Source organism: Ostrinia furnacalis, unplaced genomic scaffold (assembly GCF_004193835.3).
Source record: "Ostrinia furnacalis isolate ACB-3 unplaced genomic scaffold, ASM419383v2 OfSCF1198, whole genome shotgun sequence".
In the NCBI taxonomy this organism is placed as follows: Eukaryota; Metazoa; Arthropoda; class Insecta; order Lepidoptera; family Crambidae; genus Ostrinia; species Ostrinia furnacalis.
The window spans coordinates 364,872-380,744 of NW_021131437.1; the positions used below are offsets into that span (position 1 = coordinate 364,872).

The 15,873-nt window shown below is 35.4% G+C and overlaps 1 protein-coding gene across 1 annotated transcript; it reads left to right on the forward strand.

The window, feature by feature from the left end:
- Window positions 1–459: 459 nt before the first annotated feature.
- LOC114351804 (glycosyltransferase-like domain-containing protein 1-like) lies at window positions 460–15,848 on the forward strand. Its single transcript, XM_028303135.1, has 7 exons — window positions 460–666; window positions 6,230–6,340; window positions 6,615–6,897; window positions 6,985–7,294; window positions 7,373–7,566; window positions 7,682–7,956; window positions 8,040–15,848. Exons 1-6 carry the CDS (start codon window positions 537–539, stop codon window positions 7,929–7,931), a joined length of 1,278 nt encoding a protein of 425 aa, XP_028158936.1. The 5' UTR covers window positions 460–536; the 3' UTR covers window positions 7,932–7,956; window positions 8,040–15,848.
- Window positions 15,849–15,873: the final 25 nt, after the last annotated feature.

Genomic DNA, 15,873 nt, shown 5'->3' on the forward strand with positions numbered 1-15,873 from the left:
AGGACGTCCACTGCTGAACATAGGCCTCCCCCAATGCTTTCCATGTTGATCGATTACTTACATTAATAATATCATAAGTCGTGTGACAGTGATAACAATGCATAAAAGACTGTTGTTATGGATTTTTATTAATTCTTATTAGTGTTTATTTGGTATTTTTTACAAATAAAATATCAAATTCATTATTTTTGCATAATATTCATAATTGAATCTTTAGATTAACATAGTATATAATTCCACTCGTACTTTTATTGGCATGACTTTTGTTAATACTATGTGAGCCTTTATGGGGTGAATCTCCCTCAAACGCAATAGGGAAATGGGATAAAAATATCTGTGAACATTACCTGGGTCTAGTTTGACCTAGTGAACCTAGTATTGATTTTATCTCCAGTTAGCGCTTGCGCGATGTTAGTCTTTAAGTTTGAACCCTGGGATTGATTCTGGATGAGTCTCATTTACCTGGGAGGAGCCGGCTAACCGAGACGTGTCCTGGGAAGTCTAGATAGAGTCCGGGTCTAAGTTTTTTTTTCAAAATGAGCTCATCAAGCTCAAGTGATTCCGATAGTAGTGAGAAGAGCGAGGAACGAGATTTGTCGCGACTTTTGGTGATAGAACCGTTGTATGGGGGCGGCCACAAGAAGATGATCGATAGTTTGCTGAAAAGTAAGTTCTATTTTCAATACTAACTCTGCTGCCTTCTCCCACTGGCTCCAGAATCACTACCAGCTTTTCTTCGTCCCGTTGAAGCCGAAAACGACAAAACCTAAGGTAGGTGACCACACCCACTAACTTTTGTAGCTGGATGGTCCCTGGAGAAGAATATTCGACCAACGCAGAACCAAACGAGGATAATGCGGTGTGGGTGCATCTGCATTTTTTGGTGAAAATCTTATTTTGAATGTATTTTTTAAATGTTTTAATAAAATCGCTAGGATTTGAGTGGTGGTGTAGGGCATATTATTTCATGCACCATGGGCTATGCACCAATCGATTGATCGGGTACTCAAAATGGCGGCTTGCGTGGGGAGGAAGGGCTTGCGCGATCGATTAGATTCGGACATGCGCGAACTGACCGATGCGATGCCATCTTTGTCCACTATTTATTAATAAAGGCTTGAATAACTATAATCAATTAAACATTATAAACAGATTTCTTTGCTTACTTATTTGAATAAATTTGTATTTTTGGGTAAATTACGCAATTGGATTAAATATTTAAAACGGAGATGCGCGCACAGTACATTGGTTTGATTAAAAGATGCGCAAACTGAGTGACGCCATCTTGTTTAAACTAGGTATATTAGCTACAAATAAATATTGCATTAATACAAATTATAACAATTTTATAGAATCTGGCAAATAGAATGTGGCTAATAAAATGTACACCCTTGATGCGCGCCCAGTTTTAACAACCAGCGCATTTTAACAAATTAAACGACGCCGCCATCTTCATTAAAAAAAATCAAGAGACTGAGAAAAGCTAACTCATAAGGAATTCAGACATTCACTATGCATTTTGCTTAAAATTTCGCCACCTTTTACAAAAATTTTACTAGATTGTGAAGTATCCCTGGTACTCAGTATAATTTTGCAGTATCTAAAACTATGGCCGCCATCTTAGGATGAGCATAAACCAATCGATCGTATTGAGTTGAGAGGGCTGAAGATGCAGCGCGTCAACATCATCAAAATGACATGCGCAGTGTGATTGTGGCACTAGCTCTAAGACGCCATTTTGCGAAAGTTGGTTAGTTTTGACAAATTAATGATAGTATCTCGTTGATTTAACATTGCCATAATATGAAAATTTTACAGATTTTTTTTTAAAATGATATTTCCTACTGTATAGGAAATTTGTTTGATGTTTAAAGTTATTTTGTTTAGTTATTTTAAATTTTAACAAAAACAAGGCAGCCATCTTTGACAAAAGATTATTTGCACATGCGCGAATCAGTTGGCGCATTCGCGCATGGTCAGCTATTTTGATTAACAAGTAACCATTTTTTGATGGAAAATATATTTGTGCCTGTGTTTTCTCAGGTTTTTGTGCAAAATTATTACACTGAATTAGTATTAGCTCATAAAATATTGCAAATACGATGCCACTCCCTGTCTCGCCGGACATGCGCAGTGAGTAATGCATTCAAATGACGTACGTCAAATTGATATCTGTCATGTCTTTGACGTTTAAATATTGACTGAAGTTACACATGCGCACAAGAATAAGTCTGTAAATGACATGCGCGAAGTGATTTTCACATATCGCGGCGCCATTTTCCTCGAAGCCGCATCGGGCAAGCGCTAAGGTTAATGATGGCCGTCAGTCTTCAATATCTTAGGTAGGTAATTGGTTATCACAAGAATATTGTAAGTTAGCGATTTCAATACTTGGTATGCCTTTAAACAATGCCAGGGATGAACTTTGTCCAAAAAAAAATGATAATTTTGACAGCTCCCATTACGGGTGAAGAAAAGTTTAACCGTTTGTGAACCCATTCAACTTTATCGTTTGTCAGTCTTTAAACTTGTAATCGAGATGTTTGGTTTTAAAGTTATTTCGTCTATTATTTCTAGTAATTTTCTTTACAAATAAAGTGATTTGATTTGATTTGATTTGATTTAAATATTTACAATTATGGCATACAAGACGGCCATGTTTGACAAAAGCATATTGGCACATGCGTAAACCAGTTTGCGCCATCGCGCATGCTCAGCCATTTCGATTAATAAGTCACCATTGAATGCATTCTGATGCAAGTCTTTGCGATTTCTTGTGAAGTTTATAAAGAAAAGAATACCTGATTATTTTTATATAGTAGATTAATATTTACCATGAACGTATTGCAATCACGACACCATTTTCTCTGTCTCGCCAGACATGCGCAGTGAGTAATGCATTCAAATGACATGCGTTAGACTTTGACGTTTGCAATATTGCTTAAAGTTGCACATGCGCACAACAAAGGGTCTATGAATGACATGCGCGAAGTTATTTTCACATACCGCGGCGCCATTTTTCTCGAAGCCGTATCGGGCAAGCGCTAAGGATAATGACGACCGTCAGTCACCTTCAATATCTAAGGTTTACACAAGAATATTCCAGATTTGTGATGCCGACACTATTTATGCCTTTGAAGAAAATGCCAGGGATTTACTTTGTTCAAAATAGACGTCAATTATTTTAACCCATCAGGGGGCGATGCGAAGTTTAACCGCTTGTAAACCTATTCAATTTTATTGATTGTCAGTCTTATAACCTGGATTTGAGATGTGTTTAACAAAAGCATATTGGCACATGCGCAAACTAGTTTGCGCCATCGCGCATGCTCAGCTATTTCGAAGTCACCATTGAATTCATTTTGATGAAGAAAGTCTTTGTTCCTATGTGTTATCTCAGGTTTTTGTGCAAGAAATAGTACACTTGAATTAGTATTTACCATTAACGCATAAAATATTCCAAATACGACGCCATTTTCTCTGTTTCGTCAGACATGCGCAGTGAGTAAAGTATTCAAATGACGTACGTCAGATTGACATCTGTCACGACTTTGACGTTTGCAACGTTGATTAGGGTTGCACATGCGCACAAGAATGGGTCTGTGAATGACATGCGCGAAGTGATTTTCATATACCGCGGCGCCATTTTCTTCGAAGTTGCATCGGGCCAGCGCAAAGGCTAATGAGGGTCACCAATCACTCAGTTACTTTTTATCTTAGGTAATTGATTAACACAATAATAGGATAAGAAAGAACCTTTGAGGAAAATTAACTTTGTCCAAATACGAGTAGGATGATAATTTTGACAGCTCCGATTAGGAGGCTAAATTCATTATTATAGTTCCAAAATATTGGACTGTCCTATCGATGACATTGACAGTGGGGCGCCACCGTCAATACCGGATCGCTGGTTCCGATTTTTGCCATGTTGGAAACCTTATAGTTGAACGATGGTAGCGCCCCCCTGTCATTGAGTTTGGTGGGACAGTTCAGCGTGGGTCATCTATAACTGAGTACAATATACTTAGTTATTTCGATTTATAATACAAAAACACAGATATCAGTTCGTTTCGCAATCACAAAGAGCAGAACTGTAGGTATGTAGTTGTCATATGTCATATTAAAAACTTTTGAAAATTATTCCATCGTAACGATGTTTCAAAACTTAGTAATATTACTAAAAGTCAGTTGTATGGTAAAAAGAAATAGTAATACACAATGAGCTTTCACAATTTACTATATCAAGTTTACCGTTAATACACCTACGATTATATTTGCACTTTGATAGGAGAACATTCGTAATGGAAAGTATACTTGCGCAGCTGTACACCATGTATAGGTGACACTGATATTTACAGAAACCGCGGGGACCGACCGTGAGCAGTGTCAGAATGACTGGTGTGGCGGGTAAAATCGGCGGAATCACAACCCTATAGGTTTTACCCGATTTTGTCTTACAGTCAAACTGGATCAAGGGGACCCGAGGTGCGACTGTAGTAGCTAGTATACCAGCAGCACCCAGAAATCTTGCACATCCACCTTTGACAAACAATCCAATCAAAGCAAAGCTAACCCTCAGCTTGTATAGCCTCATCCCATCACTGATGATACTTGCATATATTAACATAATGTGTTAAACTAGAGCTTTCAGGCTTATTACTTTTAATTATCATTAAATTATATTTCATCTCAGATATCACCTATCAAAAACGTATTTATCACTTCAAACGATAAGACAATTGAAAGTACAACGATATAAAATAAATAAATAAATATCCTTTTAAATATGATTGAAATTGTGTGACAAATGCATCACACGTCATGTGCAATTAAAGCTCAATTGGACAAGGAAGATGGGTGGAGTCAGATAGGTGGATTTAACAAGATTAAAATAAAAATAAAACTCTACTATTCTTGTTTTTTTAATCCTACATAAGACCTTGAGAAAGTAATTTTGATTCCTAAGGACCAACAAGTGAAAAACAAATTCAAAACCACATTTACCAAGTTTTACTCCAGCTGCAGAACAAATTCAATCAGAAAGTAGCCGGAGCCACAAAAAAACGACGATGAGTATTTCGACTCTTTGAGAAAACTTTAGAGAAGAACGCAGACACGCAGACGTATAAACAATTCAATATGGATTAAAGTATCTAGAATCGTATGGTCACAATTAAATATTGCAATAGAATTGCATACAAGTGGATGTGTATTATTTCCGGTAACTGTGCAATTAGCTATGCCAAGCAATCTAGTAATGCCAACCGCGAATTTTCTATTAACAATTATTATATTGTTGTATTTTATGACAACAAAAATACCACAAATTTAGCTTTTCGCATTCATTGTTTTTACACAAATAATACAAGATGTAACAGACAGGTTGGTAAACGTAGAACAGTGGACTCAGACCATATCTTTTATTTAAAGCCAGAATTTTACTCCTAGACACTTTGTAGTATAATATCTCACCGTAATATTTTAGTATAATAACATATTCATTATATTTATCAACAAACCCATTAAACAAGCACCAAGCAAAACGATACAATAAACACTCGGCTCACAAAGTAAAATAATGAATAAATTTGGGAACCTGTCCCTTACACCTTGTACAATATACACGATCACAAACGCAAGAATTTCCTAACATTTACATGAATGATAGCAAACGTGCAGTGAAGGCTTTAAAAATCATATTTAAGTTCAAATGCTTTGCTTTAAATTAAAAATCAAATACATTACTTGAGGTTGGCTAGGCTAACATGGGTGTAAATAATATTATGGGGAAGTAAGTAGTTCGACTCTGATGGAATTTAAATAAAAAAAATACTCTAGCTTTGCTCAAGTTTTTACTCGTAGCTTAACGAAATTGTGTACCTACTCGAGTGTCGCTTTATCAGAATTAATATAATTATAAAACTTTTGCTTCTTGCCCCATTCTGTCTTGTACATTTTATCTCGTATCTCGTCTTCATCAGCAATTCTTACACGTTCACATTACCTTCATTAAAATAACTATTATTTTCAAATCCGATTTTAATATAGGTTGTTATTGAATAATTCGAACTCGATATGCTCCCGCAACATAATGTTAATCAAACTTTACTTTATTAAGAGATATAATATTTACTATATTCCGTAATTTTCTATCCAATAAATGCCAATTACAATTTTTATGCTCGCTTTGCTTGCGTTTTTATTAATCAATTGTTTTTATTGTCTAAAGTATGCCGCAAAGTTGAAAGAAAGGTTTATAGATCAACTCTCGCTGGCGTGGCTCAGAGGCGTCCCAAATGGATTAACGGGGTTCAACTCAATTATAAATACGCCATTGAAGGTACTTGAGTAACAATCATTTGCCAACAGCTTCATCATAAAGTATAAGCTGCAGACAAAAGATAGTTATTCTACTTTAATAAAGCTATAGCTACGCTATGCCAGTCACCAAAACAAAATAAATTACTACTGAAAAAGAGATTGACAATAAGAATATTATTACAATATAATAATATTTTGGTGGCATTTGAAACGTTTTAAAAACGTTGCTTTCGCTTTTGCATTCACTCTTGCCATGATTACCGAGATATAGGAAATTATATTTTTTCTTTCAGTTGGACCTAAAAAACGATATACTTTAATTACGATGCCGCCAACTAAATGGGAGTGGCGTTCAAGGTGCTCCGCTATGTATTTGGCGGAGATAATACCTCGAGATCATAGTTACGAAATTCTGTTCTGCTCGTCAGTGTTGCCACTAGCAGAACTTATCGGGATTAGGCCAGATCTGGCGCATTTGTTTAAGATTGTATATTTTCATGAAAATCATCTTGAACTAACTTTGTACCCTTACGAAGATCTCAACTATCACCTAGGTCATAGCGAGATTATGACATGGTAAGAAATTAAATACCAAGATAAAAATAACATTTATTTTGATAGAAATTGGTAAAGTATCGTAAGTTTATATTTGTTTTATTTCAGTCTGGCAGCGGATCAGGTTTTATTCAACTCTAATTATCATGCAGAGTCATTCATTGCTGCGATCAGCAAACATATGGCGAAACAGCCAGACTTTACGGTATCTAATTTGGAAAAAAAGATCCGGAATAAAAGCCAGGTGGTGCACTTCCCATTGGATCTACATACAATTGAATTGTGTACAGGCAGTGCGAAGAAACGAAGGAAGCCCACTCTATGTATTATTTGGCCCCACCGCTGGGAGTTGGACAGGAATCCCTTGATGTTCTTCAGAATCATCAAACGCATGGATGATGAAGGCTATGATTTCAGGGTTGGTGCATAGTATTGTGAATGTCGTTGCAGTTTCATAGTGTGTACCTACTTCTTTTTTAACATTTCTAATTTTCAGGTTATCATGCTGCCTTCATCGTACATGGTTGACCCACAATATCCCTTGCAGCTCCAGCTAATGGATGACATACCCAAATCCCGTTTGCTGGTCCTGGACGACATTGAAAGCAGTGACAGAGCTTACTACGCATCGCTCAAATGCGGTGATGTTATTTTGTCGACAGCGAAACACGAATTCTTTGCGCATCAGATGTAAGTATAACTATTTGTATTTGTTGTACATATCCTTTTAGCTAAGATCATAATGAAGTAGCCGTTAACCAATAGAAACTTTATAGATAGACTGACATTGATGTTTTTTTTTCAGCATGGAAGGAATGTATTGCAATCTGATCCCCGTCATTCCACGTCTCCCTGTATATCAGGAGCTGTTCAACGATATCAAGGACGTATATGATAATGAAAATCAACTGTACGAGATCCTAGTCGACCTTTGCGACAAAAAGAGAGCAGGCATTCTTGATGCTGATCCTAATTACAAGCGAAACACCTATCGTTTTGAGAGCTGCAGATGGTTCCAATCCTTAATGTCAGTCCTCAAATGTAAACTGATATAAGTTTACAGAAGACTTTTAATTCACGGTAAGTGTGAAGAATGTTCCGCTACATTAAAATTGGATTTAATTTTGAATGTTATGATTTTTAAACTAAAAAATTATTTTCAGATCGTCACGTCCTCTCACCATTCTTGGATCAACACAACTTACGTATGGAGCAGTTCCCCTCCTCGCGCTGGCTACATCTCAAGAATGCCGAAATGATCACTGGCTGACTTGGGATCATAATAATCAATATAGGTACCTTAACCATGATTCAATAGAAGCTGATAACTATGTAAACAAACATTATTACACACAATTACACCATAATCATACACATTATTTAACACGGTTATGAAATCAACTTAGAAATACTTAAAAAGGGTACTAAATAGGTATCTAGTTGAATCAGCTCCGTGATCTTTACGCACAATAAATTGGACTATCTAGCTAGGTATCGACAATAATTTAACTTTCCGATTAAAGAATGCTTTATTTTTCGCACCATTAGGGACCGCCAGTACATAGACCACAAATACGGCAATATTAATCAGTCATATTTGTTTACATGATTATTGGCGTCTATTGAATCGGACTATACATTTCAAAATGATGTATCAATAACTGTGCCAACAGCGAAGTATTTTGAATTGTAAGTAATAGATATTACGACTTTACTTTCACAGATGCGAACTTTTTACACCATGCCAATAGAATTTGAGAAATTGTCAATATCTGAAATATGATTGAAATGTATTACGAGTGTAAAATATGAATTGACGTTGTATTATTATGTAGTGAAACTCAATTTTATAAATAAAAAATAGGAACAGCATTGAAACCTGCTGATGACATAGGTCGGCTTATTTTGTAAAGTTTGCAAACTCTATTGGTGTGGATCATTTAACTTTTGATCATTATGCAACGCGAACGCTCAAAAGTTATTTTTTTTTTAATAAATATAAATCTAATCTATATCGTCGGGCGGACTCATCCACAATCATTATTTACTACCCCGCGGGGTACCGGGTAGTAGAATAGTACCCCCCCTTTCTCTTCTCGTGGGTGTCGTAAGAGGCGACTAAGAGACAATCATATCAGGGAATGGGCAGCAGCGTCCCCTGATTAACATCTACGTATACAACATCTATACGACTGCGACCACCAACCGTCTGTCACGGGAGGTGAGACTGCATAAGGCTGCAGTGGTGAGATCGAACACGTGAACACGCAATGTTCAGCAAAAGAGTTTTTGGTCGGGTTCTAACAGCTGAGTGGTTTGATAATAACACGAAAGGTTCGGCAGCTTCATAAGATATTCTATCTCCATTACCAAACAGAAACCTTATGGTTTACTAATGCTTCGAACTATATTCTGCTAAGAAACACAGGAACTGTGATGTTTAATTTTACATGGCTTGATTAGATACACACATCAGGATCTGTAATATTTAATTTAAATTGATAAGATCACGGAAAGACTGAAGAGAAATTTCGAAATTGAAGAAAGAATGTTTGTTGGAGGTGGAGTATGAAAGGAATATTTTGCAGACTTAAATCTGAAATAAATAATACATCATTATTACCGATCACAAATTTTATCGTAAAGCAATAATTTGGACTATATTCACTATGCAACACCTTTACTTGAACAGGCATTGCTTTTCGAAAGAGTTTTTGGTCGAGTTCCAACGTGATACAGATTTAAATTAACATCTGTGAGAAATTGATAAAATCGTGTAAAACCTAGACAAGATTAAACATTTTGGGAAAGTAAGTAAAATAAAGATTTCGGGTTGACTGGGTGAATAATGAATAGATGCAGAACACAATCTTACAGCTTAAAATCAGAATTTGGATTGGGATAACTGAGACTCGCTGAACATAGTGTTATCCGTGTTCGATTCCATCCAGGAATAGTCAGAAGAACACGACTATTAAACTTATGTTTAACTTTGTATCCTAACTTACTTTCATAGGTTTTTTTAATAAGTTTTTATAAGTATTACTTTGTATTTGATTACCAAAGCATGCACTAGCTTGCTGTGGTATAATTTTATCACTTCATTGACAATTCTTAAATTCAATTTTATCATTTCTACAGAAGCAATATGCTTCTCATTCCACTCTTGAGTGTCATATGGAAATTTCTATGTCTATTTTAACCGTGCAATAAATATCTATAGAATAAGATAAGATAATATTATAACAAAGAAATGCTGCGCTGATAACAACCCAAAATTTAATACTCTACAAAATCTGAAGTTGGATCAAGAATAATTGCCAGATACTTTGAAATGCAATATCACCGCAGCATTTCTTAAAATTACATTGGTGTCTATGCTATACCCTTGTTGGAACGATTCCGCAACTACGGGAATTTTGATTCATAACAACTTTGGTCTTGACAGTTGACGGAATTTCTGGTCGATTGGTAAAGAATTTATTATGGAAAATACGGGTTATTTAACGACGGTTAGTCGAGTTGAGGAAGCTTCTACACGGCGATGTTTGAAACGTCTGTTAGACACGGAAATACAGGGGTCCTATGGTCGTGTCTCGATGAAATTTTGGATCGGCGTAATCTTTTTTGAATTAAGAGTACATAGCAATGGACCTAGGTTGATCATCCGATGAGGCAGCTCTAAGCATTATTAGATTAAGATCTCTTCGACTTTGTTTCTCGTGCAATATACCAGCACCCTAACTTTCCTACACCTATTATTCCTTCTTTATCTTTACCTTCTTTCCTCATCACCTCATTCCTCAAACTTTATCCTACAATTCTAATTTAAACTCTTGTCTCTTATTACCTTAAATTAGGTTTCGGTGACAAAGTCCTTTCTTAAATTCCTGTTTCGTAATTTATGCATTTCTTGTTATTGTGTTTCGTCTTTTAGTCGTTTTTGATAAAATTCTGATTCTTTATATTACACTTACTAATTTCAATTTGCAATTAATATTCCATTTCTGCGATAAGACAATTTCCATATCTGATCTTAAGAAAAAACTGATAACTTCATCCCTTAGACTCGGGTCAAAAAACATTTCAAACTCTTCTCTTGAAGTTCTGACTAAAAAAGTAAACTTTCTACAACATCGCATTTGAAAAACTTATCTCTTTCACGAACTTACTTAAATCTTCATCTGAATTGTTATCTGTTAGTCGCGATTATTTTACCACGACGAAACCTATTACTATCATTCATACCAAAGTCCTTCCCTTTTAGTCCTCATTTACTTCTCAAGTACTTATTACTTCAATTGTTCCACTTAAGTAAAATAAGTCGTGGTGATTGATACAAAACTCCTTTTTTAATCGAATCCTCTTTAGTGATTTATAAAGTGAAATTCCTCTTCATAAAAATCAAATTAACTTACACCTCTTTGTAAAAAAAAATGTATTTTCCAGTTATTTAAGTCTAAAGGCCTAATCTCAGTAATGTCCCTTTAATAATCTCTCACAAAATTCACCATTAAAAAACACATTCCCACAATTCAACTTACGTATTTCTATAAGTATAGTCCTAATTAATAGCTCTACTCTCTAATAAAAATCACCTCAATTTCACCTACTTTTCTTCAAGTTCAGTTTCAAATTAATGTCTTTTAAGGGCAAACCATAACGAAACCTATTCTTACAAATCTGAACTAAACGTCTTAACCTAAACTTAATTAAGTAAAATTACTTCACGACTTCGTCTCTAATTTTTTAAGTCTAAACCCCTCCATATCTTACTTGACATTATTAAAGATACACTTTTTCCTACTATAGTACTTCAAATCTGTATCTTCCTCCTTGACTATCTAATTTCCCCTCAACCCTTTACCCTCATCATCTCGATTAATTAAGGTAAATTATTGTCTAGTATGTAAGTCTGAATGCCTTATCACTGAGTCGCAATTAATAAAGGAAATTTACGCGACGGAATAAATAACTTATTTAGTAAATGTTATAAAAACAAATAAAATCCAAAAAAAACTTAAAAAACATACCAAATGTAAAAAAAATCCAAAAATAATGTTAAAAAAAATCCAAGAAAAGCAAAAAAACATACTATGTGTAATGTAAAAAAAAACAACAAAAAACGAAAAAAATAAAAATAAAAAACAAAAAAATACATCTTAGAAGCCATAATCGTATAGTTTGTATTTTCACATGACACTCATCATAATGTATTAATCCAAAAGTTAAATTTACTTTTATTATTGTTTAAAAATTCTAATTAGTTGAGATCCGTCTAAATCAGGATGGAAGCTTGACACCCCGCGGGGTACCGGGTAGTAGAATAGTACCCCCCTTTCTCTTCTCGTGGGTGTCGTAAGAGGCGACTAAGAGACATTTTTGTCAGGGGATGGGCAGCAGCGTTCCCTGACTAACATCCATGTGTAACATCTCACCAACGAATCGTCTACAATTTGGGAAACAATATATCTACAACTTGGGATACGAAACGTCTAGAACTTAGGAAAAAAAATGTCTACAACTTGGGCAACAAATAGTCTACAACTTGGGAAACAAATAGTCTACAACTTGGGAAAAGAAACGTCTACAACTTGGGAAACGAAACGTCCAAAATTTGTGAAGTGAAATGTCTACAACTTGGAAAACGAAACGTCTATAACTTGGAAAACGAAAAGTCTACAACTTGGAAAACGAAACGTCTACAACTTGGAAAACGAAACGTCTACAACTTGGAAAACGAAACGTCTACAACTTGGGAAACGAAACGTCTAAAATTTGGGAAGTGAAATGTCTACAACTTGGGATACGAAACGTATAGAAGTTGGGATACGAAACGTCTAGAAATTATGAAAAGAAATGTCTACAACTTGGGAAACAAATAGTCTACAACTTGGGATACGAAACGTCTACAGCTTGGGAAACGAATAGTTTACAACTTGGGAAACAAAACGTCTACAACTTGGGAAACGAAACGTCTAAAATTTGTGAAGTGAAATGTCTACAACTTGGGAAACGAAACGTCTAAAACTTAGGAAACGAAACGTAGAGATGGAAAACGAAACGTCTATAACTTGGAAAAAGAAACGTCTAAAACTTGGGAAACGAAACGTCTACAACTTGGGATTACGAAACTGATTACCAGAGGGCGTATGTAAAAGAATTTAGCCTACTCTTAAATCTCATAATTCGAACTTATCCACTAATCAGAAACTTTATCGTTAAACAAAGCTTAGAACTTTACCTTAACTTAAAAAAAACAACAGCTTATGAACAGGAATTGTCTAGCGAAAGCGTTTCTGGTTGAGCTCTACGAGATTTAACTTGTGATTAGTGATATTAATGCTGATCAGTTATAACATCTAGCTAGATAAAACAGAGAGGGGATTTGGGTGTTTAAATTTAATTATTATCGAAATTGAGTAAAGGAAGCGGAAAATACATTTCAGGGACAAATCCAGGTCGATTGAGAAAACATTAAGTATTACAAAACGGTCTGTAATTTTGGGGTATTGGTAACATCACAGAACGGATTTGATAAAATGCAGGAATTTACGAGTTTAAAATTGAAAGTATCAGTCAGCAGTAACAGAAAAGCAAAACAGTCGATTTGGAGAAGAATGAGGTGGACTTTGCACTCATTTGACAAAACTCAGAACTTTTTAAACTAAAAAATACCAGCATAATTTAGTTCCGGCATGACGAGAAGAGCTAAGGATATGTCAATTTTGGGGGTTTTAGATTGATAACATCACTCGAACGGCTTTGAGTAATGCAGGATATTTGCGAGTTTAAAATTGATACTATCAAGTGACAGTGATGGAAACGACAAATTTAATATCATATTGGGAACCAATAGACGGTTTCAACGGAACGGACAGAACATTGCCAGTTAAACTTGTTTACTATTGGAAGTGAATAAGGGGAAATGAAAATCTTTTAGAAAAAAAAAGGAGTGAATAAGGGGAAGGAGAGGAGATCTTTTAGGAAAAATATCGGGAGTGAATAAAGGAAAGTGGAGATCTTTTAGGAAAAAATATCGCGAGTGAATAAGGGAAGGGAAGATCATTTAGGAAAATGGATCGGAAGTGAATAAGGGAAGTGGAGATTTTTTAGGAAAAAATATCGGAAGTGAATAAGGGAAGAGGAGGTTTTTTAGTAAGAAAATATCGGGAGTGTGTAAGAGGAAGTGGAGATCTTTCAGGAAAAACATCGGGAGTGAATAGGGGGAAGAGGAGATCTTTTAGGAAAAAAATATCGAGAGTGAATAAGGGAAAGGGGTACATTTTAGGAAAAAATATCGGGAGTGGATAGGAGGAAGACGAGAAGTAGGAAAAAATATGGGTCGAATTTGTAAAAAGGTTGGCGAGTTTCATTATTGGGTCTTAGAAAAATGACGTTTTGACAGTCTTGCAGTTAATAACCTGATTTGTCAAACACTAAACCGTCCCAGCGATGACATTGTCAGGAGGGCATTTCTATCAATATTATTAGATCCGATTTTTGCCACGTTGGACACTTGATGCTAAGTGAGATGCATTTCGCATAACATCTCTGCTCTCAACTCTTGCCTTCGACTATTATTATTGGACAGTGAAAATAAATCGGATCCAAGAAAGATAATATCTGGATTTTCACAGTCAATCGCACTTGATGTTATGTGAAATGCAGTCTGGGATGGTATATGTCTACCCTTTCGCCTTCGACTATTTATTATAGGACAGTGAAAATATATCGGATCCAAGAAAGATAAGATCTGGATTATCACAATCAATCGCATTTGATGTTATGTGAGATGCATCTCATAACAGACGTCTTGTCGGAAAGCTTGTGATAGTCTATGCTATCAATACGTTGATAGAAATCTCCTGTTTTGAAAAAGCAATGTAACAGTTTGAAAACATAAGTCTCACGTTCTTTGATAATTCTCTAGTTTGGACAAACGAGACGCATATTCTCTCTAATCTCTAACAACCGAACCCATTATACGTTGAACATGCTTGTGTTGCGTATTCGTGTGATGAGTCCGCCTATTAAGAAAACGACGATTATTATCTTTTCTTTCAATTGTTTTCTAGGTATTTTTACTTTAGTATTTAAGTATTTTATTCCGCCTAACTCACGTACCTAATATAATTTTATTGATACATCTGTGTATGTTAATTTCAAATAAAACATTAATTTTATCACTTTAGTAGAAGCGGCAAAATTTTATTACACGTCGACTGTAATTAAATGTTGCCGTTTCATACATTTTGTGTCTGTATTGATGTTATTTATGTTTTTAACGTATGGTTATGTTAAGCTAGATATAAGATAAATATACATATTCTTTCAAGTAATGTTGCGCTGATAACAATCTAAAATTTGATAGCTCTACGGACATTTAAAGATTTAATTCACGACAATTGGCATAACAAGTTCTATGAACAAAATCACCGCAGCATTGCTTAAATACATTGGTGTCTATGCTATACCCATACTTGCTACTGTTTCGCAAGTATGGGGTTTTGAATACATATTGGAACTTGGAAGTCTGGAAGGTTGTTTGAAAGAGTTTTGGTCGGGCATATTTAAAATCCGGTTAGTCGAGGAAGCTCCTAAAGGGCGATGTTTGAAAAGACTGTTAGACACGGAAATACAGGGGTCCTATGTCCGTGTCTTGTTGAAATTTTGGGTCTGAGTATCTTTTTAGTATAAGGTAATAAGTAACAGTAATGGACCTAAGTTAAACATCCGGGGAATAAGACAAACGGGACAGCTGCATGAGCAGCATTATTTATATTAAGATAAGTTGGTGTCTTTTTTCTCTCGTGCGTTATATCAGCACGCTATCTGGATGTCTAGGCCTATAACTCCACCTGTTCTTTAGTCGCGACTATGAAGTAACTTCCGCGACGACACATTTGTAATAGTTAAGGTAATTTATACTACATTTACTGTGACTCTGGCACACTTCTACTTGTATACTGGATGTAATAAAAAAATGAAAAATGT

Excerpts from the sequence above, each read along its gene's own strand:
- LOC114351804 (XM_028303135.1), top strand. The coding sequence starts at position 537 with ATGAGCTCATCAAGCTCAAGTGATTCCGATAGTAGTGAGAAGAGCGAG. Across the intron at positions 7,295-7,372 it reads ATGAAGGCTATGATTTCAGG|GTTATCATGCTGCCTTCATC; the intron begins GTTGGTGCATAG and ends TCTAATTTTCAG. Across the intron at positions 7,567-7,681 it reads GAATTCTTTGCGCATCAGAT|CATGGAAGGAATGTATTGCA; the intron begins GTAAGTATAACT and ends TTTTTTTTTCAG.